Genomic DNA, 27,159 nt, shown 5'->3' on the forward strand with positions numbered 1-27,159 from the left:
GACACCCACACACACATGCTTTCCTGTTGTGACACCCACTTCGCCTGAGCTGAAATCTGGAAGTGATTTTATTAAGTTGAATCCCACAGCTGTCAGGGTGGGCCATGCTCAAGTTTTATTTGTAAAGTGTATCTCTCGATAGTGTGTGTGTGTAGAATGCGGAGCTCTGCTTCTCTGCTTCCTGTTGTTATTCAAATCAAGCCCAAATATGTTTGGTGTTTCATGGTTTTATGTTTCTTCTCTCTTTCTACATGGTACAGCAGAAGTTGTTCAGTGGTTTTCTCTTGAACCAGTCAACTTGTAATCATCATGGATGCTGACACACACGTGCAGATGCACAGATAACTAATGCTAAAAGCATGGAGACTGGCAAAAGCCACCTCTGGGCAGTTTTCAGAGCAAAGAAAGTTCACATATCTTCTGCATTTGGGGACCATAAGGCATGGGGAAAGGGCGAAGCGAATAAGAATTCAAGAAGAAAGCCCTCTCTGTTCTCTAAAGGCTGCACTAATGTCAACCGCAGAACGTCTAACCTCCAGACCTCAATTGTAGCATTGTAATGGAAAAAGAGGCACTCTTTAATGTATGCCCTGTCTATGTGCAAATGTTGGACTACAACTATTACAAAACATTGTGTTGCTGTTTTTGTTGCTTTTTGGAACTGTGTTAAATAGGAATGGCCCTGGCAAAGGATGGCTTCTGTTATCCAACCTGCTAAGTGAATCATTGGTTATTTGACCAGGTATTGATTGGGGAGATGAGACTGTGAAGAGGACAACATTGCTGCAATGCAGATATTTATCACAGGGCCACGCATCACTGATTGTATAGCAGGTACAGAGTGAAAAAACAAACAACATCCAAACACATAAACACAACCACACACACGCACCCGCACGCACGCACAGATATTCAGACACACATACACACACAGTCATTAGCACCCCCTACAATCCTGTTAATCAATCACCGGAGGCGTTACCCCACAAGGGAATACAGTCACACCAAGATGAGTCTGGGTGTGCATGTGTGTGTGGTGTGTGTATTTGCATGTGTGCATTTGTGTGTGTATCTGTGCAGATGTGTGTGTGAGAGTGTTTGGAACTGGGTTAAGCCCCTCTAGGGGCCGCAGAAAAAGTCCATTAAGAGATAAATACTAAAACAGGATGCAGGGTCCTTTAACTCAATTAAACATCTGTGTGTGTATTTTTATGAGTAACACTCAACCCAGGAGCTCATTTGACCACTTTGAGTCCTAATGGAATGTAATAATCATCTATGGTTCCTCTGGCACATGTTGCTGTCTGGATGTGTGTGTGATGCAACATATAACGTACATGCCAGAGATCTGACATTGTGGTTTGTATTGTCCATAGCAGACTTTCCTGGTGCACTGTTTTCCTGCTCCAAAATGTACAACAAATGGCTTTGGAGAATGACATGCACATATGAGACACACACACATACGCACATACTCACACACCTCTGCTGTCTGACTTCTTCATCCAGTGTGTTTAAATACGTGTGTCAGTAAAAAAAAAACTGAAGCCCGAAATTGCCTTGCCTTCCTGCTGTTGATTGTGTTTCACGCTTCGGGAAACAAGAGAGGGACCCCATGACTGGTTAAGCGAGCGAGCGTGCATGTGGGTGGTGTTTGTGTGTGGGTGGTTGTGCACGTGAACAAAGTGTGTTTGTTTGTGTAAATGAATGAGTAACCTTTGATTCTCTGCATGGTTTACATCCCTCTCCATCCATCACTATCTGTAGCTTTACAGGCTGGCGTTTTGCATCGAACATTCAATTCCTTTAAGGCCCCTATTTGTTCGGCGCCTAATTCAACTATAGCCATGAAAACAAACTGTCACTTTAATTCAATTTTCCGACCTTGATTGCATCACGCTCTGTCTGTCTCCTTCACTCTCTCTTTTCTTTCTTTCCTTCCTTCCCTCGCTTTCTCTGTCATTACTAAGCAAATCACAGCGTCCAACCAAACCTCCCCCCCCATTAGAGCTAGCTGGCTTCACCCCCCGCCCCCGCCCCCTCCCCTCATCATAAATATAGAAATGTAATCCATCCTGGAGCAGCTCAGGGATCCTCTTCAGCCCAGATGTCACACCCTGCCATGAGGATCAGGCTTTAGCCGATGGGGAGGGTGTGAGTGGAGCTTCCACACTGCACAGAAACCTCACGTCCACACACCGTCTGAAAGTCATCAGACACATCTTGCCTCAGCACGTGTTTAGTTCAAGACATCAGATTTTGGTGGACTACGAATTTGCAAGGGAGGTCTATGAAAAGGCGTAATGTCTCAGTTTTGATGATGAGCATAGAACGGCTTGAGTGTTGCATCTTGATTTGATACGATTTAAAATGAACGTTCGTGCTTGTTTTGGTTGTTGTTCATGTTGACTTCTGACACGTACTACTAGGACTGGGAAGAGCTGAACAATTCACCTCTCAGTTGTAATAAACAGTAGCTATATGATGGTGTATTCATCAGAAAGCTTGCTCTGCCCTCCTGTGTTGCAATGATAGAAGTGCAAGGATATCCAGTAGATGGTGCCATCTGCATATGAACTGCAAAGAAATGAGATAAATCAATGCCAAACTGGTTTCATAGTTGCACAATGTTATACACACATACACACGTATGCACACACACACACACACATCCCAGGAGTCACGACACTCACAACAGCTCAGCGAGAGGGGGTCAGACATCAATGGTCGCCAGGTTGACTTTGGGGGATATTTACCCAGAGTCAATATTTGAGGTGCAAAGGTTTACTGATCATCCGTTTCTCTTCAAACTCCATCTGAAATACCACATTGTTACAATGACTGTCTGGGTCTTTCTCTCTAATCACCATGCATGTTAAGTCTGAGTTGTTTCTTGTAATGCTTGACAACTGCACCAAGACATGATAATAATCCCTTCACAAGTTTCAGCTGAAACTATGTGCTTCAGTAGGCCTCAATCTACATACCTATCTAGATAGTAGTTATCACAGAACCAGACACACAGCCGTCAAAAATGTATGTCACAATGGCTCGGAAGATAGGGGTTGGTGATGTTTAAGATAGCTATGAGATCGGATTCTGAGGATGTGTCGCAACAATCTAGTTTGGATTGCTCTCCTTACCTCCTTTTCGGCATTGTTTCTCAAAGCCAACTGTGCTGTAGCGTTTACTGTGCTGTTGTTTGTACTACTGAAACAAGACTTACATTGGCAGCCTCCTACTAAGTACTCCTATCTCACTATCTAGGAATATCTTTATAGGAAAGAAGGAAAGGAGCGAGGAAGTCACTTTACAGTATTGAGACTCCTTGTTTGTTTAGCTGGTGGAGAGAGACAGGGGATGTGACAGCTAGTCAGAGGAGGAAGATGATACAGAGCAGATTGATAGAGTGTGTGTGTGTGACAGCAGAAACGTGGCTTTCTCTCCACGTCAAACCGGTCTTGGAGGAAAGAGGTAGAGAGAGAGGGGTGCGTCAGTGCATGTGACGGCAACAGTATCTGTTTGTTTATGGAAAGAAGAGTGCACTGTTTCTTACTCGGCTTGGCTGTGGAATGAGTTTGGGACATAGAAAACACCCAGTGGGTTCCATGGGGACAGTCATATAACGCCCAATCTCAATCTGGCAACAAAACATACTCTTATTGTATTTGAAAACTGTAGGGGCTCAATGATTCACACAACAACCAACAATCAACCAAATCTGGAAACACGTATAGACACTGTTTCCTTTTACAGACAGAAATAATAGAAACACTGTAATTCTTTTGCCAATATTGTGTTCAATAAGACGTCTCTATCCTTGTCCTGCTTTTCTTAGACTGCACAGCAAAAAGTATACATCTGAATTAAATAATTCAGATATTTCAAGATTTTTTATCTAGTTGGACATGTTTCTAGTATAAATAGATCATCTAGTGACTTAATTTCAGTGAATGACATTATTGTAAGAATACCAAGTTACATTTCCTTACTGCACTGGCAGCAAACTGTACTTCTTGTAATCATCAGCTAGCTCATATTAACTATGTATACACCTAAACTTGATAAGGAATTTTTGAAGTTCGCTTCCATAATCTTAGGACTCATGTTTCATATGTCGTATTATCCAGTCCGGACTATTATAATCGAATAAAATGTCAGCAGCCCATTGTATATGTGTGAGTGTATGTGTGGCCAACGGATCGTTATTTTTCATCATGTCAATGCCATCTCTCCACCTTTGACAAATTGGCAGTCACGTAGTAATGGGATACACAACATTGTTACTCCCAAAGCAGTTTAGATGACAAGCTGTGCATGACAAACACACGTTGTTAGATCAACTTTTAAAAGACATTGATCATACTCAAGTTTGTGTTGACAGAATATTGGACCAAAGTATTTGGATTTGTCTGTTTTGTCTCAGCTCACGAGTCATTGTCACCCTGACAGTAACCCCCTCCATGTGAATAGCTGTGGGGAGACCAGCTGCAAGTGTGACTGTGCATAAGTAATGAATGCATGTTTGTTTGTGTGTGTTTCTGTGTACATGTATTTACAAAAACCCTTCATTGCTCCAGCAACAGGCTTGGTCAAGTGAGAACAGAGGAATAATTCATAAGGTGGATGCTGGAGGGACATAAGAGGAAGAACAGATCATACAAATGTCTCCTCAGGGGCTCATCCACTTCTCATCTCATCACTGTGCTCTGGGAAGGTTAGAAACCCTGGTATATGAGTCAGATATCCCCACACACTTTAATTTTCCCTCCTTATGTGTTCCCTTAGGACTCCCTGTCCCTCTATGAGCTGCTGTTGGACACCAAAGCCCCACCGAGAGACCATGGCTCCTGTCTCTCTGACCCAGTGTCTATGCGGCCTCCAGTGAGGCTGAGTGTCCACGCTCCTCCACATGGCCGGCTGTTGATCCACTAAATATGGTGTACAGATGATGTTATGCAACTAAAGGCACCCAAGGTCTCTTGAGATTCCAAGGTCCAACACTGTGAAGACACAGCACTGTGTTGTCTGAGTCTGTGAGTGCACAACAGCTGTTTTTTTCTTCTTCTAGGAAACCACGTAGCATGCAGATCAAGTTGTTCTTGTTGTCATTACATCAGACGGTCACCTCTCTTCGATTTCACATGAAACATTATTTAACTTCTAGATAACGACTGACATGCTTGTCTGACTGGCCTGTCCTTCTTTCCTAAATGTTACAAGCAACTTCTGAGGTACTGCCTTTACAGAGCTGTCAAACACCATTGCTGCATTCCAGGAACTTGGGCCTGATTCCAATATACTAGCAAACGGCTTCCTTCGCATAATGCCTAGTACCCAGCTGTGTAGTGAACTGAACGTTCCATTTCTTTGACAGTGTCTTCTGCACTTCTCTCTACTTGTAGTCACTGACACTGTCACTGGTCACAAACATAAACCCAGTTACTGAAAGAGACTAAGGCAAAGAGGCTGAATCAAAGTTTAATTCAAATTTCTAAGTGTGAAATGTGAATGACCCACATATACAATAAGTGAGCAGCTGAAAGCCTTAAGATAACTAAAGGACATTGAGTTCATTGGCAGTATAATGTATTCATCAAGTTCAATATAATGTCGTGCATAAACAGTCGGGGATGTTACTAAGCGAGCCGCGATGGGAAAGCTAATTTAAACAAATTAAGACAAATCAAATCTAAATCAAACATGGTAAATGAGTGGTGAGAAACCTTTCTCTACGCATGCTGTAGTCTATCATGCCTCTACAGTGTATCAGACTAGTGCAACACTAACAGACAGAGACATACACACACCAGAGGGCCACACAAGTGGCTTTCCAAAACAACAAAGTACAAAATGGCAAAATAAATACTTTTTTCCCTCTCCTTCAAGGAATACATAAGTCAGTGGGTCATCATCATTAGTGGTTTTAATATTGTGTTGACCAAGAGAAAAGGGGTGGAGATGTGACACCTAATCAGCCGTACTGATTAGAGGGGGATTGCTGGTAACCCTACAGAGAAGCATGCATATAAATACCCACAATGCCCTGCTGTCCTATCAAAAACAACAGCAACATTGGGAATGATTTCCCCCTCTCCCCTGAACAAAGGATGCTGTGCTCAGGATGATCCTGCTGTCCAGCGATGGTTATGAGAAGCTGCTCAAGTCTTCTCTAGCCAGTCCTCCCCCCGCCGGTCAGCTAATCTCACAGGAAACGATAGATGCAGGGAGACAGAGATAGAGAGAGATCCCGTTTGACCAGCAACACTTCTCAGGCCTGTTGGAGGGAGAGAAATGAAGAGATGGCGAGGTGGAGAGAGGAAGTGGGGAGAGAGCAACAGCGGAGAGAGAAATACAGACAGAGAGACAACAAGTACGCCCAAATTAAAAAAGGCATCTGTATTCTGCTTCCCTTCCTGTTCTTGTTTTGATGTCTGTTGAGGACATGAAAAATAACGCGTGCAACGAGATGAATGAGCTATAGTTAGCATCAGACCTGTCCCACTGAGCTATGTGCTCAAGCATCCACACAGGAATACGCAGCGTTAACTGTGTAAATAAAACTGTCATCCCTTCCTAAATCTCTCCACCAGAGTGTGTGTTGATAGGCCGAGTGGACGAAAGCCTAATGAATGCTACTCTCTCTGATAGTCGGTCAGCTTCTTCTGCTTTCATCTCTGAGATCAATGCCATCACCCTGCGGAGTTTGGCTCCCAACCACCCAGTGTTGCAGGATCACAGCAGCAAACACAAATCTATCAAAACACCACATGCTTGTCCCGGCTTGTTTGATTCAATCAACAGTTTGTGTATGTGTGATTGTGCACGTGCGCAGCAGGGAACAAATCGGTGCGTGTGTTTCAACGGCTGTGCCGACAAGTATGTTTGCAAACGTGTGTTTTCGAGTTGGTCCAGCATGCGAGAGTCACTCTCCTTTTCCAGGGTGTAATGGAATACTAAAATAACACCATCTCTTGAGGCCATCTTACTGAGAGATACCGGTCAAGGCTCTCTCTAGCACATCTCTTTCTCCCAGTAGGGATAGCAAGAAGAGGCACCTTGTGTGGCCGGACATGATTAGCATAACTAAGAGAGGAGAGAGAACTCTCTCTGGACTAGCTTCTGGAGAAGCAAAGAGAGGGGGATGCGTTTGGAGAAGAAAAGTCAAGGAAAAAAAGGAAAAGGAGATGTCGAAAATTGTGAGAACCCCAGCGAAAGATGAGAATGTACATCTTTTTCTTTTAGAATTCAAGTACAGGAGGGATAAGACAGGGAGAACAGCGAGGCTGGGGACACCTGAGGTGTATCAGCCTCACACATTTAGTCATTTAGCAGACGCTCTTATCCAGAGCGACTTGCAGAAAGAACAGGGACATTCTCCCAGAGGCAAGTAGGGTGAAGTGCCTTGCCCAAGGACACAACGTCATTTTGCACGGCCAGGAATTGAACCAACAACCTTCTGATTAATAGCCCGACTCCCTGACCGCTCAGCCATCTGACTCACACCTTGCAGAGGTGTGTATCAGCCTCGCTACATGTGTAACGTGCTGTGGTGTTGTAGTCCCATCTCATCATCTGCCTGTACCAATCATGTTGTCACTGCCTGCTTCACTGAACGTGACAATCTCTATTCTCTAGAAAGAAACACACCCACTATTGGGTGAAATGATTGGTTATAACACTGTGGCCCTCCTCATCCCTCCCTAACTACTCTGGAGAGGACAGACGCACAACATAGCACTACTACAAACTGGGATCTAACCTAGCCCAGACCTTTACCCAAACCTTAAATCTCAACTGTGAGAGTATGACTAAGAAAGTTCCTTCTAAATTGTCTGTCTGTGATGACTGTGGCCGTGTAGGGCTGCTGTAGCAGTGGCTCATCAAAAGGTTCATTAGAGAGCTGACATATCTTCACTGGTGTCAAATAACAGGATATGGCTGAATGAATACAGTGTGATGTTTTAACTGAGTTGGGATTCTTTTTTATGTTTGTTCATTGAAATACACGTGTGGGCCAAGGGTGGATTCTGAGACTTTTAATCTAAGTGCTTGGCTGGCAGCTTGCCTGTAGGAACAACGTGCTTCCGGGGAGTCAACACTGCTTACCTCATGATGTTCCTTAGCAGCATCTTAGATTGTGCCCTAGACCTGGTTCTTGCGTTGTTGGCTCTTGACTGTGCTTGTGATGTTAAGTCCATCAGAATCCCTCTTGCGCTTGAAGTGTCTGTTGGTGCATCCCCGAATATTGTAGGGAAACACTCTGTAACAAGGGTTTCACAACCAGCTTTTAAAGTGCACCAAGACTGTTAATACTGTAAATGTTCTTTACAAAATAAAAATAAAATATCACATGGTTCCTTTAGTGTTTCCTGGTTTGAGAGTGGCCTGTTAATATCTATGTACATATTTTGGCTGTTACTGAAGTTAGTTATATCAACAAGTAGTTTGTGGCACCTCAGTATAAAAAATGTTCTGTATGAAGTTTGTTAAAAATCATGTAGATCAGTTTTGTTCTCATGGACATAACATTCCATTCCTAAAGTTTGGTTCCCATGGTCAGTGTTAAGGTACATGTGCGTCATTCTGCCCAGGATAGACAGATTGACCCCCAAAGGTCCCTTCTCCAGGGTGTTCTCTAGTAGAGTATTGACCCGGACTGAGCCTTATTGACACTGCTTGCCTGGAGTTCTGTTGAACTGAGGTAGATTTCCACAGTCTCTTATTGGCAAGCTTATCTTTTGTGAGCCACCTTCATCAGGCTTTAAAAGTGGGACGGGGAACTGTGATAGGACACTGTGTCTACAGGGAAGGTCATGTACAGTGTGAATGGGACTCTTCTTGTGTTTGTGAGGTGTTAGTAAGTGTCCACATTTCAAAGTCAAAAATATCAACAGGACAAATGTCCTCTCTGTGAAGGCAATCTGCACTGATGGCAGAATGGAATGGATATAAAGTCTGGGCTTCAAAATAGGCACTTCAGCAGCAGTTGGAGTCAGTTCAGTCCTCCAGTCACCAGGGCACGCTAGCACCAGGAGAGCGTCCTCTCCTCCCCTACACGGAGCTCTCGTCCGGCGTGGGCAGCAGCTGAGTGTGTTTCCTCTTCTCCAGGATGCGGTTGAGTTCCTCTGTAAAGGAATAGAAGTGAGAGGAGGTGGCGTCCGCGTCACTCTGCCTCAGGAGCACGTAGCTGTTCCCGTTCATTCTCCGAAGGACGCTGGGCAGCGTGGCCGACAGACCGGCCGGGAAATCGCACCCTGGGGTGGACAGCTGTGGCGGCGGGGGCAGGGGCGGGGCCGGCGGAGGAGGATCCTTATTGGGTGACGAATGCCCCTCCCCTGGGACTATCTGGAGGAACCCTCCGTTCGATTGCTTGGCGGCGCCATTGCAGGTGCCGTTGCCGTTGCAGTGGCTGGAGATGGTCTTGAGCTCCAGTTGGGAAGAGCTGCGCTGATGTTTCCTGGTCCTGTTGTGTCTCTTCCTGTCTGGGTAAGCAGCGGAAGCGGCCCGTAGGGAGTATTTCCCCCTGCGTCCCGCCCGGAGGCAGAAACCCACATAGAGCAGAACCACAGTGAGAACCAGACACAGCCCCCCCAGGATGGTGATCAGGGACAGGTACATAGCTTCCATGTTCCTGGGGGAGAGCAGCTCTGAGCGGGGGGGCAGGGGGGCTGGGGGTGGTGGCAGGGGCCTCTCTGTAGAGGCAAGCTGGATGGGTAGAGGGGGAGTGGTGGAGGTGCCATCCTCGTCCACGGTCAGGACGACGGGCGGAGGGGGGGGCAGGTCTGAGCGCACGGTTACGTTGTAGGTGACCACGGCGACGCGGACGCCGTTCTCGAGGGAGTGGCAGGTGTAGAGTCCTGTCTGTTTGGCCCGGGCCTCAATGATGAGCAGGCCGTCGGTGCCGGTCCTGAAGCCTGAGTCCAGACCGTAGCCCTGTAGCTCCTGACCCTCCAGGGTCCAAACTGGGGTTGCCAGGTTGGAGCTAAACTCACACTGGAGCAGCACGTCGTCTCCCACCATCACGGAGCGATGGCGGTGCATGACCAGGTCTGCAAAAAGACAACCCAGATTAATTGAGACAACAATTCGCAATTTTTTTTACAGCATCTTAAACCTGGGAAACGTGTGTTGAAGTTCTTTGGATTACAAATTTGCACTGTCTAATCAAAAGTGATCGATGGACAACCAAGATGACTGTGCCGAATGGGAATAATAATCTTATAAAGACCTGAGGGATCATAAATTGTGAGTTTGAGATTGAAATAGTGTGTGGTGTCAATATAGGTGCTTTTGATAGAATATAAAATAGGTGTCTCAGGAGAGATTTGCTAAATGTGATAAGAGCTACAGAAATGTTCGTGCGGCAGAAACAGTACGCATAATCAGCTTTTTAATATTTCCCTCAAACCATGTCATGATGTTGAGACATACTCTATAAATAATGTGCACATTCTCTATCTTTAGTTCTCCTTTCATCGCTCAGTAAATCCTGTTTTAAACCCCAAAGAATCTTATAACACTGAGATACAGAGTGAGAAAGAGACACAGAGAGAGAGGGATAGAGAGAGAGAAACAAAGACAAAAATAGACGGGGAGAAAGTCAGTCGGGAAGTGAGAAGCATTGACATTAAGATAAAATAACGTATTGGTGAGCACGAACAATAAAGGGAAATAAAAAAACATTTAGACTCATCTTTAAAGGTAAAAGTACATGTACAACTGGAAGATCTAAGTTCATAACAACAACACTTGACAACTACAATTGGCAAGTTGACTAAAATCTAAATATAAAAAGATTAAAAGAACCCCAACCCTAAAATCTAAACAGTAAAGAACAAAACATACATTTAAGGATAGAGGAAGGAGGGAAGCAAGGATAGAAGGAAGGTAAGAAGGCAGGAAGGACACTAGAAATAAACAAATAAAAAGTAAAGAATAGAGAAGGACAACAGAGACAATAAAAAAGAATAGAGAGAAAGCAGTTGAAAAGACAGAAAGGATGGAGACAGATCAGAGAGCTGTATGGAGGCAGATTAAAGAGGGGAGAACATGAGGGAGTGAGAATCATACCATCTCCTGTGCTGTTCTCACAGCCCTTGTTCCCATACTGGATGTCCTGGACCAGATCAACCCTGCAGGGGGAAGCATATAAACGATCCATTCTAGATCTATAGGAGTTGTACAGTTGGACTACAGTAGGTCTAGATGTACAGGATCCACACATCTATTTCCACCACCCTCTGCAACAGTATCACCTTAGCACTTGGAAAAATTATTGTCCACCTCCAACATTGTAAACCGCTAAAACTACCCTTCAACCACCAGCTATACAAAGCAAAGCTTAAAAGGAAACACATTCATGTAATGTTCAGTCGCAGTCAAGAACCAAACACTTTCAGCTCTGATTGATTTTGCATCTGTTCTGAATGCCGAGATAGACAAAAGAAAGAGAGATGGAGATACACAGAGTAGATGGCTAAATTAAATCAAACAGACACAAGGGAACCAGCAAACATCCAATCAGTCTCTCACTTGCTATGTCTCTGTCTGTCTCTTTCTTTGTTTAATTCTAAATCGCAGTTTAATTCTCTATCCCCTCTCTATTCCATTCTCTCTCTCTCTTTATCTTTTACCATATTTCATTGTATCTCTATGTTTCTCACTCTTCCTCGCTCTCTCCACATACACATATATGCACACACGCTAACCTCTCATTGTGTGTTTGTGTGTCCACACACTCCTCCCCATCCCAGGCACAGAGCGGGTCCCTGGCGAAGACACAGTCATAGCAGGAGGTGTACCTGAGGCAGGTGGAGAGGGGCAGCTGCACCACCCCAGAGGAGCCTCCGGCATACACACTCATCTGGAGGGGAGTTGATAGGAACTGTGAGTGTGCGATCCTTCCTGTTTAAATACACTTGAATAGTCAGACGCCAGAGGTGTGTGCTATTGTACCTGTGTGGAAGAGATGACGAGGCTGTCGACAGGCTGCGGTTCTTCAAACAGCTGCAGTTCCTCTATGATGTGGAGATGACCTTTGACCTCCACTGCCTTGTGCAGCCAGCCGTCGTCTATGAGACAAACGAAACGTGATGCTAGTGTTGCTGACAGAACACACACGCTCCGACACAATTGCAACCGGACACACACGCGCACACACACCTGTCCCCATGAAGAGCATGGGATACACCTCCCCATCCAAGGCCTCAACACTGTGGGCAGCCACCTTGGTGTAGTCTGTGGTCTTTCTGAACAGCAGGGGACGCCTGTCCGCGGGCCGGACCTGCTGGGCCATGAGAGGGTGCCTCCTCACAAAGTTCAGCACATCATCCGGCAGAGCGTTGGAGGAGTTGATGCCTCTGGCTCGAAGCTGGTTCGTTATACACTGGCGAGAAAGAGCGAGGGATGGAGAAAGAAAGAGCAAAAGAGGAGAAGTGAGCAAGTGCGGGAGGGAGGGAGGGAGGGTTGGAGGGAGGGAGGGAGGGGGCAAAAACTCTTGTCTCTTGGCTACGGGTGGCGGACAGAGAGAAGGAAGGAGAGATGGACAACAGGGATGGAGGGATGCGTTTGGCTTGGAGGAGGGATACTATCCCTCTGCCATGCATTAAGAGAAATAGTGTACTAGTGTGCTGACATGTAAGAGGCTTAGCTCTCTACACCTGACTAAGGGAACAAGTTCTCTGACTTTGTCCTCTTTTGGATGACTTTACTCAACTCGGCTAAGAAGCTTTCAGGCTGCCAGACTAAGACTCCAAAGCCAATTCTCTATTTCATTTCACAGTCAAGCAGAAAGTTCAAATTAAGCCTTTTTAAGTGTCAGAGCCACAGTCGATCAAGACTCCTCCCGCTAATGATGTCACAGCTACCGGTTGTCTAATAGCTCTCCACTACCTTATTCTGTGGGGCGTTAATCGCCATGGAAATGGGTTTCAATGACTTAAGCCAGTTCTGTTCCTATAGTGCTACCACTCCAACTCCTTATCTCTGTCCCTCTATCACTCTCTTTCTCCCTCTCTCCATCCGTCCTTCTTCGGTTATCTGTTCTTAGCTGCGGCCATCTGACAGTGTGTGTGTAGGGGTGGGGACTGGACGGGAAGATTAGGGAGCTCAGATGCACCCCATTACGAAGAGCTTACTGGTTGTCCTGACTTCAGAGGGAATAGCTCTAGAGATGTGTGTGTGTGTGGTGTCTGTGTTTGTGGTGTCCGTGTGTGACTCACTGCTCCAGGACGTGGTTCTGGGACCTTCCCTGAGTATTCGCTCCATTTGAAGTTCTGGTGCTCCATGTAGGGCCCCTGGAAGGCTTCCTGGACCTCGGTTAAAGAGAAGCGACACACAGCCGACGCCTTTACGTTTTTCCTACACGCACACAAAACGCAAGGACACAGCAACAAAGACCTAAGTGGTTACCAGCGAACAAGCATAGTGTAGCTCAACATGCTCTCACGCACATACACATAAGCACGCGCAGTGAAAAAGGCCAGAGCGTCGGCCAGGCACAATAACAGCAGTAAACCTGCAGTGTTGCCATAGAGACAGCGGGGAAATAGATCACAGACTAACCTGGTGGAAAGAAAGAAAAACTGAAAAAGAAAGAAAGAAAGAAAAAAAGGTGGTAGGGGTGGGGGTGGCGGGTTGTGACAAAGAGAAATCTACAAAGCTAATCAAGAGAAGTTATACATCATTTCTGAAAAGCGCAGAAGATAGGAGATGGAATGGAGAGGGTACAAAAAACAGAGTGGGCGTAAAAAAGAAGAAGAGAAGAGAACCTCTGAGTGGGAGAAGGAGAGAGGCGGCAAATGTTTAAACTAGAGGATGATGGGGGCCCCTTGAGGGAACAGAGAGAAAAATAAGTGAAAAGGAGAGCGACTGGGAGATCACAGCTGAGCTATTAAAGAACTCAGTTGAGAGTGAGGTCTCTGGTCTGTTGTTAGTGGCAAGCAACCCCCTCCCCCCAGTCTCCACATCGAATGTAAACACCCCTCACCACTCCAGGCCGAAGATGCCGTAGAACAGTGTGTCCTGGGGACTGTGTCCGTGCAGTGCGAACACACTCCTCAGAATGTTGAAGTGGAATTCGTATTCTGGCAAAGAACACACAAGCCTGGCCTTTAAGAAGGACGTCCATCTCTTCTGCAGAGTCAGAAGACCCCCCTTATCCCCCTGAGAAAGAGAGAGAGAGAGAGAGTTCAGGGACAGAGTGTGTAAATGTGAGTGTTTGTGTGATGCCTAGCAACAGCTTGGTTCTGTCAAATCCCATTAAGAGTGATGTTGAGAGAGGAGAGGTACACAGTGCATGTTGAGTGTTCTCAGCAGTCAAGTGTGTGTACCTGTTGTGCGTACCACCTGGTTCAAGGACTCGTGGGTTAGGAAGTGGAACTACATTGAACGTACACGCAAACACACAAACACACCCATAGGCAAAGCCAACGGACATCAAAACACACCTTTCTTTCAACTGGAGCAGAGTAGCAGCTAGTCTCAAGGTTATTACTGATCACATATTTTGAAAGCAGTGGTAATTTAGGCCATCAAACTTGTTTTTCTAATACACCACACTCTCATTATCTGATGTTTAATTCAGTTCATTCATTTCGGTGGTCTCTTTCAGACACGATTGGGTGTTTGGCAAGTTCCCTGAGAAGAATATAAATGATAACAGGTGATAACCGACCAACTACACTGCCACCCAACCCCAAACATTGCAGATCCCTGCCCCCCACACCTCACCTTACACACACGGGCCACGCGGGCCACCTTGTTGTTGCTGTACGTTGGCATCTGCTCCTGGCTGTTCTCAGTGAAGAAGAAGTAGATTTTATCATCGTCTCCGGTGGCACTGCCCTCGCTCTCTCTCACAAAGGCTGAGCCCACAAAGTCAGCCTCTGAAAAGCAAGAATGAGACTATATCCTCAGAACAGTTGCTACTGTTTAAGGACCCCAAGATATATGGACTATCCTGTGTTAGCAAATTATATTCTTTCTTTCCATCCATCTATGTATCTATCTATCGTAGCCAGAAACAAGCTGGTTAGTAAGTGTACTCTAACATCCTAAGCTCACCGTGTAGCCAGCGAGTGGGAGCCTCCTCCGTCCTCACAGTAGGGGAAGGGGAGTTACGGCGGATGTCTGGAAAACTCCGGAACTCATACTGCGAGGCCGTGTACACCTGCTGGTCTAAAAGACAAACAATTAGTTCATCCAGTTATTCATCTCAAGAAATCGCAGACGTTTGAAAGTGTGTTTTGTACCAATAATGAGGCTGGTGTAGCCTGTAGCAGGGTCGTAGGGACACTTCTCTCTGCCCTCCTCCAACAACGATGACATCTGGAAATTGTCCTCATCCTAAAGAGAGAGAGGTGAGGACTTGTTCCAGAGCTTAGGCGCCATATGATCTGGCAAAAAGGTTTGTCAGTTATGCTAAAAACATTCTGTTTTTATAGTATTGTTATTTTTTAAGCAAAGAAACCAGTGCAGACCATTTTTTTAATCCAACTGAATGTTTACTACTAATTTTATTTTGTAGTAATTGACGAATCAAAGTCATACAGAAATAGCTCAAATACAATCCCATTGTGATTGAATCATAAATTAGAGTAATTGATGTAGTATTCTGTTGCATGTGAAGTATGATAATGAGGACAAAAAAAGAACTTGTTAGGAATATATATATATGGCCTGAAAGGTTAAATTAATAAATAACATAAATTATGGACGGTCTTACGATGTATGCACACAGGGGGCTGAAGGCGTGGGTCCCACACATGTAGAGATGAGTGGAGTTGAACCTCTGGAGAAGGCGAATATGATTATAGCACTCCGTCTGTTAGAGAGAGAGAGCAAACATCAGACATGTTCAGAGAGAGGGAATGAGACATTGCAAGATGAAAGAGGGAGCGTAGAAGGAGGCAAGGGAAATATAGAAGAAAGTGAGGGGAAGGGTGAAATGTACCACAGTACAGATAGATAAACATACATTGTACTTAATGTACAGAGAGGAAAAAGGAAAAAATAATTTAACATTAGTGCTTTTACTGTCAGGATGAGTCGAGTAAAAACACCCTGACCTACCTTGTTGTCTTTCCCCTTGGTCAAACATTGCTGCATCTGCTCAGATGAAGCCTCCCATTCAATCTGACAGACCAGACAACACACAAGAGCTCAGTTATTAACATTACTTTACAAAGTCATACTTCCCCTGTATGTTTTTTTTCCAAGACAACATATTACACTTGAGTGTTCTAGCATTATATATCTATGTTGCTGAACAGTACAATACAATAGGTTTTTTATGGCAGGGTGTATCCAGGTATCAGGTACAACAGCTTATCAGGTAAAACAGGGCATGGGGTTTCTAGGCCTTTTCCAATAATTAAGGACCAGAAGTGCAGTTCTAACAGTATTTCAGTGGGGCCAAGAAATGCTCTGTTTATAATGCACAGTGCAACAATAACATCCCCAAAACTATTTGACAGAATTATGATAATAGGACAGTGCCACAATAGCAACAACATCATTATCTCAAGTACAACATTGTAATATCAAAAAACATCAGGTGCAGTCTGTTACAAGACTGTACTACAACAGGATCTCAAATTGAACATACAGAATAGGTCAGTTTCTGAGGTATAATCTGTAGTGCATATTGGTTCCTCACACTTCTTGACTTGTAAGATAACTCAGATTCTCAGATAACGTTCTGTGCTCGGATGCCCTTGTCCTCAGTGCTCAACCGAGGGGATTAAGACCAAATGGGGTCTTGAAATTTTTATAGATTTATGATGGTTTTAACATCTTAAAACTATTCAGAACAATTACCTCTCTAAACAGAAATCTATATACCGGTACAGAGATCAATGGACACTTTAGAACAACTGAGCAAGTGATGGATTCAGTATTTTTTACAAAAATAAATATGTTATTGCTAATGTACATACATTAATTGATGTATGCTTACCTCAAATGTAATTGCAATATTGTGTAAACATGCAGAGACACACTACTGCAATGAATAAGCACCTCAACGTTGTGCATGAAGGTAAAATGCATTCGACTGTCTTCGAGAAGCAACGGTGCCAAACTCCAGCTGCCGGACAATCCTCCTCCTCAACCCAAGTTTGCATGGTGAGCGCAGTCAGCGCACCCCAACTTCGTAGCAAGTATCCATCGTTGACAATAATAAGCCTCAATAATAAGAGCAAGGGCTCTACAGTGCAACTATTTCACTCGCCTATGCCCCTAATATTTGATGCGTGCGCAAACCGGATTTTTTTTTACGAGCACAGTCAGTGTGTGAGTAAAGACTAGCCTCCCCCGCCCCGCTGCTGATCATTCAAAACATAGTCACCGGGAGAATGGCTCTGTGGGCTGCTTAAGCATCTTGTTAAACAATAACAGAGACAGAACAAAATAGGGATGAGATAAGGAATGTTTGGGTTTGGTTAGCTGGTCATTTTGCTAGATCAAGTGCCTTTTGTTGAAACGTGTTAAACTTTTCATAAAGTCTTGAACAATGACGGCTTGTCAATGTCACTTTTTGTCAACCACTGTCATTTATACTATTTACTCATCCAGGTTGTGGATAGTACATCTGTAGTGGACAATTGTAGATTTAGCCAGAGCCAGGATCCATTGTGCAAATATGTGCTCCTTTTATCCAGACTCCACCTGAGAGCAACACATTCCCCTTGTCCTATTTGACATTTGTTTTACTTAAGTTATTCTTATAAATGTTGTTCAGTAATCTTGTTTACATAAAGTGTGGCGTGGGTTGTGTGGGTGCTGCTATATGTTTAACATTTGCCAAATTCGTTCATTTAGATGGTGGTTAGCTCAAGCTCACCCCAGAAAAGTATCGATAGTGGTATCGATAAAGACTCGAATCGTTAAGCAGTCTCGAAAATTGTATCGATATCGATAAAAATTAACAATTCCCATACTGATCAGTCAGTGTTGCCCAATTGGAACAATACCTCATTAACAGTGCAGCTACGCATACAATCCTCACTGCAATTGACATTTTGCATTGGAATGTTATGTTGCGTCAGCCACCTGGGAGTCAGGTGGCTGACGGTTAAGGAATTGGGCTAGTAATCCGAAGGTTGCTGGTTCGATTCCCGGCTGTGCAAAATGACGTTTTGTCCTTGGGCAAGGCACTTCACCCTTCTTGTCTCAGGGGGAATGTCCCTGTACTTACTGTAAGTCGCTCTGGATAAGAGCGTCTGCTAAATGACTAAATGTGAATGTTTTACTCATATCTCTGATTATTTATCGTTAGACTTTTCCCATTCTTTAGACAATTATTATTTTTTAAACTAATCTGTATTTCATGTTTATTCCTGGTTCTCTTTCTATTAGTTTGTTACTGTACTAAAACCCAGTGAAACCAGTTGTTGTGTTGTCTTATCTTGATCAGACAAACACGGGCTCCTCTAATTACAATAACTAATCAAAATCAAAATCTCTGGTCGAAATCAGCATAATCAATATTGTTAGCTTTAAAATCCACCTTGGTAATTATGTAATGATAATAGATGGGTGAATTGCTTAGTAATATGAATAATTACATGACACATCCTTCACTACATACTGTATCTCTCTATCACACACACAGACAAGTACACACACACACACACACACATACTCACAATTCGAGCTGTGTTGGCTGAGATGTCGGTGGCGTTGAGGGCGAACACGGCCCCCCGGGCCCCCACATACAGAAGACCCCTGTCTTCTTCCAATAGCAGAGTACTGTAATTGACTGTAGACCACTGGAAACGCCTGCATCCCTGTAGACCTGAGAAGAGGAGAGGAGAAAGTGGTGTTTTACACTTCGCTAACACAGATCATCCTCTCTATGCTCTCATTGCATGAGTGTGCGAGTTTGTACATGTTTAAGATAGCAGTAACAGTATAAATTAACCCACATCTCTCCCTTAGACACACACACACACACATAAGTCCGATTCTAAGTCAGCCGTGTGACATTGGTTGTAATTGGCACACATGCAGATAAACAGAAAGATAGTAAATATGACACATTGGCCAAGAACAAGGAAAGCAAAGATTTCGGGGTACCAGCTAAAGCTCCAGGGTACTAGCTAAGGAACTGGTGTATAGTCTACTGCTATTGTTTAACTCTTTCAAAATTCAAGAGTTTGTTATCTCACTCACACAATTAATTCAGAAGTTGGAGAGACCGGCTCCACCATGTAGGTGGAATAACTGCATAATTGATTAAGTGGCTGGTGCCTTTAACCAATCGGGTGCTCTACGGTAGAAAATGGGGTTGTGTGAAAAGAAGTTATTAACTATGCAGAGATTACAGTAAGACAACCTAAATTCACGAGGCTGAGATGGAAGTTCACCTATGTAGAGATAAGAAAATATATGATTAACATCAAGGATTGCTACATCTAGAACCGAGTTCAAGGATCCCTGGCTGTCAGAGCATCTTTATTCTCAAGAAAACCTGAACAATGAAAATCCAGGAACTCCAGGAGTTTGGAGGGATAGAGGAACGTCTAGTACCTCTGTGAAACCTACTCCATGGCAATCTTTGCATAACTACAAAAACGTACCATAGGTGGCATGAAAAATATAAAATGGCAGGAACTGGCCAGGAGTTGTGTTACACAAGAACCGGGACATAATTTTGCCCAGAGAGGAACTCCCTGACTTGCTCCTGAATACACACAAAAATACTACAGTAAGATAACAAGGCAATTTACTGATGGTCTACTCTCAAACTTAACAACCCTTTACTATGGTTCAATATCACAAGGAAAAACTCCTTAAGAAACTCCTGAGACAGGGTTTAAAGAAAGACATCTAAACATATACTGAACCAAGACCCAGCATAATGCAAACATGACACAAGCTGGAGTGACATTTCAAGTACTCTGACTCAAACAGATACAACTACAGGGCAGCTTAACATCAACACTGAGAGCCTCTACCAGCACAGCTGAGACAACCAGCAGCTCTTTAGCTCAAACAACTGCCACGGGACTAACGTAACAATGACGTAAGCAACCCAGACCTTGGACAGAACCTTCTCCCACAACACCTATGCTCCAGGAGTCTCTTTGTATACGTAACTCGCAGAAGAAAGACAATGAGGAGCACACACCCAAGTGGACCCACACCAATTATGTTACGCCTCTGGGGCATAAGGAGAGAAAGGACAGGCTCCATTGTAGACAAGAGTTTCAGGTCCTGGTTAGATGCAAACATGCACACATCCACATACATGCATGAACTGAACCAAGCCTGGGCCCTAAATTTGCTGAAGCTAAACTAGTCAAATTTAGCAAAACAAAAAAGCAAAGTTCAAACATTTTAATTGATATTACATTTATTAAGTTAGCAGATGTCCAATGTGACGTGTACAAATGTGTAGACATTCCTGTCTAGACCATCATAGTTGAACAGTTACAGTATACATACCATAGCATTGTTCAACTATTCTACAACAACATGCGTCCGAAGAGCATATTTTTCAATCCTTCCCGCCATTATCTCACTCCGCCCTAGTGTGCAATGACAGAGGCCACAGCCTCATGTGCTCGGGGCAACTGGAGCTATGCCCCTTGTAAGAGGAGACAACCTGAGCAGCGACAATCCACGTGTTCCCCGAGGGTGTAGCACTGAGAGTGATACACATAAGAATAGATACTCTACAAAAAAAACAGAGGTCTCAAAACACCATGAACTAGGTAGTGCGGTCAGCCCAGTACCTGAGGGTATTACTAAGTCCGAAATATGAGAACAGGGAGTTCATCCAGTCCTGAAGGGAGGTGAGCTTCCTATTCTTCTGGACTTTGGATCAAGGAGAGAATAAAGGATCAACATTTGACGATCCCATCCTAACAACGGACTATTCCACCTGGTACCATCAGGCAGACGGTACCACAGAATCAAAGCCTAGACCATCAGGCACCGAGACAGCTTCTTCGGCCAAGCTTTCAGGCTAATGAACAAATGCCCCCGTTCCCCCCTCACATTTCCTATCTATAATTAATTTTATTCTATCTTAAGTTATTTGTATTATTATTTATCTCATTTTACCTAGCATCTTCAACTGTGCTGTCAGGACAATGTTATGAACAATTAAGTTCATATTTCTATTTGTACAACTGGATGTCAGAACTTCATTGACTTATTGATTGGATATAATGCTCAGAGGTTCACTTAGGTTAGAGACCAATGACTGATGTTAGGTTATTTCCTCCAGGAACACTTAATGAGTGACTTGTTGCACTTGTTGGTTAGTTTTTAACTGATTTAACTACTTGTACTCCCTGTAAATTATATTGTTGTTGCTTGCTTTCCTACAGGTACACTCTCGCACTTTTGAGGTTCATGTTTAAAATGTAATTTGTTTAACTACATGCTCTTATGTTTACATTTATTCATTTAGCAGACGCTTTTATCCAAAGCGATGTTTCTTCCGATTGGCACTCATTTGCTTTTCACAATGTATGCTTCATGTTTTGGTTACCCGCAATGTTTTTGGGGCTATCTCGTTGTTTATGATCATTGACCTATGCACTTTTGTAAAGCTCTCACTTGGAAGTCGCTTTGGATAAAAGCGTTTGCTAAATGAATACATGTAAATGTGATAATGCGGACCACAGGCATACGTAGCAGTAATGAGAAATCATGCAATTGAGGGTTCGTTTATCCCTCCCTTCTCACTGCATGTTCTCCTTTTTTCAGTTCTCTTCCTTAAATCCCCATGAACACCCCACCTCCCCTGAAGGGTTTCACTGGTTCACATCCCTAAATCTTCCCAGACAGTAAACCTGCAGTCTGATCTGTGTGAAGAGACTGGGATGTAGAGTATGTCAGATCGTAGAGTATAGAGGAGTTTCAGCAGATTATTAGCAGGTGAGTTTGTTTGCATGAACATTACAACAAACAATACTCGTTTAGTCAACTGCCTTAGGTTGCTAGGAGACACTCCCATTCAAGAGATTAGTCTAAAGTTTGCAGATCGAGGGAACTCTGCTGAGAAAGGTAGAATAACAAAGACAAGGACTGGGAAAAGACAGGAGAGGGAAAGAGAAAGTGAAGGAAGAAGAGAGGGAGAGGAGAGCTAGAGAACAAGGAGAAAGTTCATGAGTAACAAAAAGGAAAAGGATATAGGGATTTGACTGAATATAGGGGTGATGACGGGACAAATTAGGTGTGTAGGTCGACTTTGAAACAGGTGAAAATACAGTGTTGATTTACTGCAAATGAAATTAAACTTGTGAGAGGAGGAAATGCAAAGAGGAGGAGAGAGATAAAGGGAGTGGTATATAGATTGAGAGGAAAAGAACAGGACAGTGTTAACAGTGCCTGCAGGAGGGGAGGAGAGCTTGCACTAATGTGATCTCATAAGGGAGTAACAAACCACTGGCAGATTTGCGTTCACTCAGGCAAATTCCAACGGACCACGTGAGCATTAACGCAGGCACACAGACATACACACGTGCACACACATAGACAAATGCACACAAAACACCAACAATAAGGAGTAACCCAGATTGTGAAATCAGATATGTACCTGGCATACACTTTTGATAAATACACTGAGAGTGAAATGCACAGATAAAGAGAGAGAGATTGAAAGAGAGAGAAAGATAACCATTTTCATACAGTACAGTCTGTCCAACTAAAAATTCCCATACTACCACACAACCAGATAGTTGCCATGGTAACCATCATGGTTGCCACCTCCCTTTGACAGTACCAACCCTGTCAGCGGCTCTCGCTGTAGATATTTTATAATTCTACAATAGTACACTACCTTAAAGCTACGTATTATTTTTTGTTCCATAGCCCATGGCTTGGGGCAACTTCAGCTACAGCATTACTGTCAAGTCTAATTGCCATCCCACATTGATGCCGGTCTACAGATGAGCCAAAGAGACTGGGAGGTGTGTACTCACCACTGATGGGCACTGTGATCCGGGGGCTGATGTCCAGGTCCAGGGGGGGGCTGAAGGGGTAGCCCCCCCCTGCACACACACAGCAGCTCAACAGCAAAACCAGGGACCAGTGAGTCACACTCATCTTGACTGTCAGGCCTGAGGGTGCCTCAAAACACACACACGCACGCTCACTCAATCAACTTAATATATACACATGTATATCCTCACACGTAATCACTTACAAAGTCTCACCAAGCAAACACCCACAAGAATCAGCCACACTCACACACACACACACACGGGTAGGCAGGCTCTTCTCTTCATTCTCTTAGGTGGGGGCGGATTCCTTCTGGAGAGAAAGCACAAGCATAGACAAACAACGTTAGCCCTACATTGACCAAAGACAGAGAAGAGAAATGACAACATACCCAGTCACGAAGACAACAGCATAACATTTGCTAGGATAACCTCTAAATACAAAACAAACAAAGAACAATGTCAGCTCTGTCAGTTCTGAGAAGAAATCTGGGGCCTTGAGCGTCAGCAGCTAATACAACCATGTGAAAGGGTTTTGGAATGACACACTAGAATAGGGGAAAACATCATACACAGTAATACCGTTTATGGATAGGGATACACCTCTGGTATACAACATCTGTCAAGATGCTGTTATCACACTGTCTGTATCACACTGAATTGAGAACATTTATTGATCCTTGAACAGAGTGGCATTTGACAGGGTTCTGAAGATGAGATTTACAGATGGGGGAGTGAAGGAATGGAGAAAAAGAAGAAGAAGATATGGATAAGATAAGGCGTTCTCTGGAAGTTGTAACTGGACTCTAGAACAAGCCGCATCTGACACCGCCTGGCTGAATACAAATTATTGCCTTCTCTTTTTTCTTGCTCTATCCTCTCCCTCCCTTTGTCTTGCCTTCCCCTCTTTCCTAACTCACTCTCTTTCTCTGCTCAGTCACTATCTTGCTCTCCCTTTCCCTCTCTCTATAATAACTGCCCAGTCTGTGATGAGCGTATAAACAAAGTGAAATATCTGTCAATAAAACAAGCTAACACTGCTCACAATGACCATGAAGACCTCAGAACTCAAACTGAAACTTATGCAAACAAAACTGAGCACAGCGCTAACACACCTGAGAGCAATAAATTCCACAGGGAGGAACAACATAGTGACAGACTATGCTGGATGAAGGTAAGAGAAGAGAGAGAATCAAAAAAAGAGGAATAACAGTCATTGTAGCAGGAAGATAGAGAATCCCCGTGCACAAGGCACAACAGAAGCACTAGGAATACATTGCCAGTGACATTGTGAGGAGCATCCCATAATTGTCTCGTTTGATTTAGAGACAAGGAACTGATATCTCTCCTTTTTTTCTTACTCCCTTTCTCCCTCTTTCTCTACTACACAATGTCTACTGCCTCAGAATGCTCTTCCAATTCTTGATGTAAACACACACACACTCCCTCTATCTTTCCATAAAACAAACTCTCCAAGAAAGGAGTCTGCCTCCCGCTCAACATTGCAGAAAAAAGACCCTTGTTCTTGTTCTGGACCACAAACACACACACATTAACAAGCATATTCACACACACGCACACATGCACAATCACACACTTACACACAGCTGTATGCATGGACAGAGGCCTGTTGAACCTCACGACAGAATCTAAACAGCTCTACAGTGCCGGCACCATGACAACAGTTTCCTCGGCTGTTGTCTTAACCCCTATAGCAGCCCAGGGCTCCCACCAGAGGAGCGCACAGGTGCAGACATACACATAAACAACATAGATCAGGGATGCAAGAACCACAGCTGCATACATGGAAGCCAATGTTCCCATTACCCAGCCTAATGATCTTGGGTCTTCTAAGACGTTCTAAATGATCATGCCATAACAAAGAAAAAAAAATCTTAATTGAAATTGCCTGAATAAATGAACATTTGTTATAAAGGAAATGAAATGAGAAAGCGCAGGGTCTTCCCCAAGCTGCACCAGTAGTTAGGAGATCTTTATCAGTCGGCTCAGGGAGGTACCTGTCGGAAAACCCGGGCTGAATAAGATAGCCCACTGGTGGGACAGGACAAGATATCTCAATACTTGGAGGGCCCTGGCTCTGACAACTCACTTATTTCTATTTGATGAACGGTACAAACACATAAACAGTCAATTTCAGTGTGTGTGTGTGCGCACATCTGTTTTAGAGACCAGAGTACACATTGAGTGTGGCACTAGAAAGGATGGCAGTAAATACCATTGCACGTGACTAGTGGATCCCATTGCACTTGTTTATAAAGGGCAAGGGATGTCTTCTGTCTACTGTATTTTGTCAGTGACAAACGAGAACTAACTGCTGAATGTTAAGTGAACAATCTCTCAATCTCTGTCTGTCTCATGCAAATCCACTGCATTATACCAGTGTCATAGTCTCAACATAACGGCACACAATGAACACTACGTTTTTGCCGATTTACAGCATCACAAATGAGTTATGTGTGTCCAGATGTGACAAAAAGCATGAATGAATGATCGATAGACACAGCAGACAGTTGAGAGAGACGATAGGAATGTCAGAAATTATTGGTGTGCAATTAACTCTGTTTGAAATTAGTCATTTTTCTTTACAAAGTCAAAGAAGTTCATCACAGACAACTCTGGCCAGATGCTTGAGAGTACAAAGCTAATCAAGATCAGACATTACATGGCTTTCCTGATTAAACCTCTTCCTTCCTTTAAAGACTAATAAAGGATCTGACATCAATCCATAAGAGTTGGTGGAAAACCTAGCCTTGTACCTTTGCCCTCTCCTCTCTCTACTCACCAGTGTTGTAGATCAGGTGATCTGATGACAGCACTGCACATACAATACTAGTGTTCATTTGCTACGTACGACTTTTTAATTCAACATAGTTCATCTGTCAAACAATAAAATTAGAGCTTAAACCAAATGTTATTCTATCTAATTTCCATTTCCATCCTGACACACAATACTGAGGATGACTCCAGATGTTGGTGACGTGTGAGGAATTGAAGATTTGAATATACAGTCAATTACGATTTTGTAATAAATAATTATTTTGATAGCTTTGGGCCTATACAATAGCCTCACAAATATTAAAACCTTTTGCCTCAAACAGCAACTGTTAGACTCTCGTAGTTCTACCCTAACCCTTGAACAAGAACATACCGCTCACGCATCTGAAAACTTGAAATTACTTGACATAAAGCTACTTAACAGCAGCCTAAACAACGTTTCTGTCAACCTCACTTTTGGTCATTAACGAATGTCCCTCCGTCACCTGCCCATTGTCTTTCTATAGCCACATCTACCGGAGTCTACAATATGTGGGCTACAACAGCAGGTAGCCAACCCTTCACAAAATGAATCATAGGCTACTAACAGCCGCAGTACCTAAAGTCCGGTGTCTTTTCCTGAAAATATATTGGAAAATCAGAAAATGTCTTACGGTTTTGAAAGTCCCAGTGCACTGAGCTCCCGGTGAGTGGACTTTCACCCTGTGGTGAAGTACAGTCGTTTCTTACTGTCAAGAGAGAAGTATTGCTTCTGCTGTTCTGCAATCCTGCTCTTTCCGTCACAGGTGGACACGCCCTCTCATGAATATTCACCAGTATAACAGTATGTGCCTCCCAGCGGGATGATATTCATTTTAATCAATAGTAATCAACATTTCACAATATAACCCAAGTCTGTCGAACGTTTGTCTCTGAAAAGTTCTGTTTTGTTCTTGACCATAAGCCACTGTTACATATGGTCACGTTAGAGATTGTGAGCATAAATCTACCAGTGTTGTATTTTCCTGTAGGTTCCCCCAACGCAAAGTACAATCTCAATGACGCGTTTTTCTAAAAAGGTAGCGGGTCACTGACATCTGCTGTATGCAGAGCGCATTACACCCAACAATAAGAAAGGTTTGACTTTCCACGTGCTTATGCATAATCATTGTAAAGCATATAGTACAAAAATACAATACACTTCGCAGGGAGTTTACTCCATCCTAACAGCATGGATAGAAAATCAAATGTATTTCTTTACATTTTACATTTACATTTATTCATTTAGCAGACGCTTTTATCCAAAGCGACTTCCAAGAGAGAGCTTTACAAAGTGCATATGTCACTGATCATAACAACAAGATAGCCAAAAAACATCGCGAGTAGCCAAAACATGAAGCACACATTGTGAACAAACAAAGTAAGT

The 27,159-nt window shown here is 43.7% G+C and overlaps 1 protein-coding gene across 2 annotated transcripts; it reads right to left on the reverse strand.

Annotated features, from left to right (window-relative positions):
- Positions 1-5,465: 5,465 nt before the first annotated feature.
- On the reverse strand, positions 5,466-26,520 carry LOC136943202 (semaphorin-4G-like). 2 transcript variants are annotated; one of them, XM_067236447.1, is made up of 16 exons: positions 26,408-26,520; positions 22,941-23,271; positions 18,651-18,799; positions 16,075-16,137; positions 15,728-15,826; positions 15,255-15,348; positions 15,067-15,180; positions 14,734-14,888; positions 13,991-14,166; positions 13,224-13,362; positions 12,166-12,388; positions 11,959-12,074; positions 11,712-11,866; positions 11,074-11,135; positions 8,110-10,052; positions 5,466-6,277 (listed from the first exon to the last, which is right to left on the reverse strand). In XM_067236447.1, exons 2-15 carry the CDS (start codon positions 23,062-23,064, stop codon positions 9,055-9,057), a joined length of 2,667 nt encoding a protein of 888 aa, XP_067092548.1. In that variant the 5' UTR covers positions 23,065-23,271; positions 26,408-26,520; the 3' UTR covers positions 5,466-6,277; positions 8,110-9,054. The 2 variants fall into 2 exon arrangements, with proteins under 2 accessions (XP_067092548.1, XP_067092549.1); XM_067236448.1 differs by having other exon boundaries at positions 22,941-23,268; positions 26,408-26,478.
- Positions 26,521-27,159: the final 639 nt, after the last annotated feature.

This window comes from Osmerus mordax, chromosome 5 (assembly GCF_038355195.1).
Source record: "Osmerus mordax isolate fOsmMor3 chromosome 5, fOsmMor3.pri, whole genome shotgun sequence".
NCBI lineage: Eukaryota > Metazoa > Chordata > Actinopteri > Osmeriformes > Osmeridae > Osmerus > Osmerus mordax.

Coding starts and splice junctions, on each gene's coding strand:
- LOC136943202 (XM_067236447.1), bottom strand. CDS start 23,064: ATGAGTGTGACTCACTGGTCCCTGGTTTTGCTGTTGAGCTGCTGTGTG. Junction 16,138..18,650: donor CAGCCAACACAGCTCGAATT/GTGAGTATGTGT, acceptor CTGGTCTGTCAG/ATTGAATGGGAGGCTTCATC. Junction 12,075..12,165: donor CATGCTCTTCATGGGGACAG/GTGTGTGTGCGC, acceptor TTTGTCTCATAG/ACGACGGCTGGCTGCACAAG.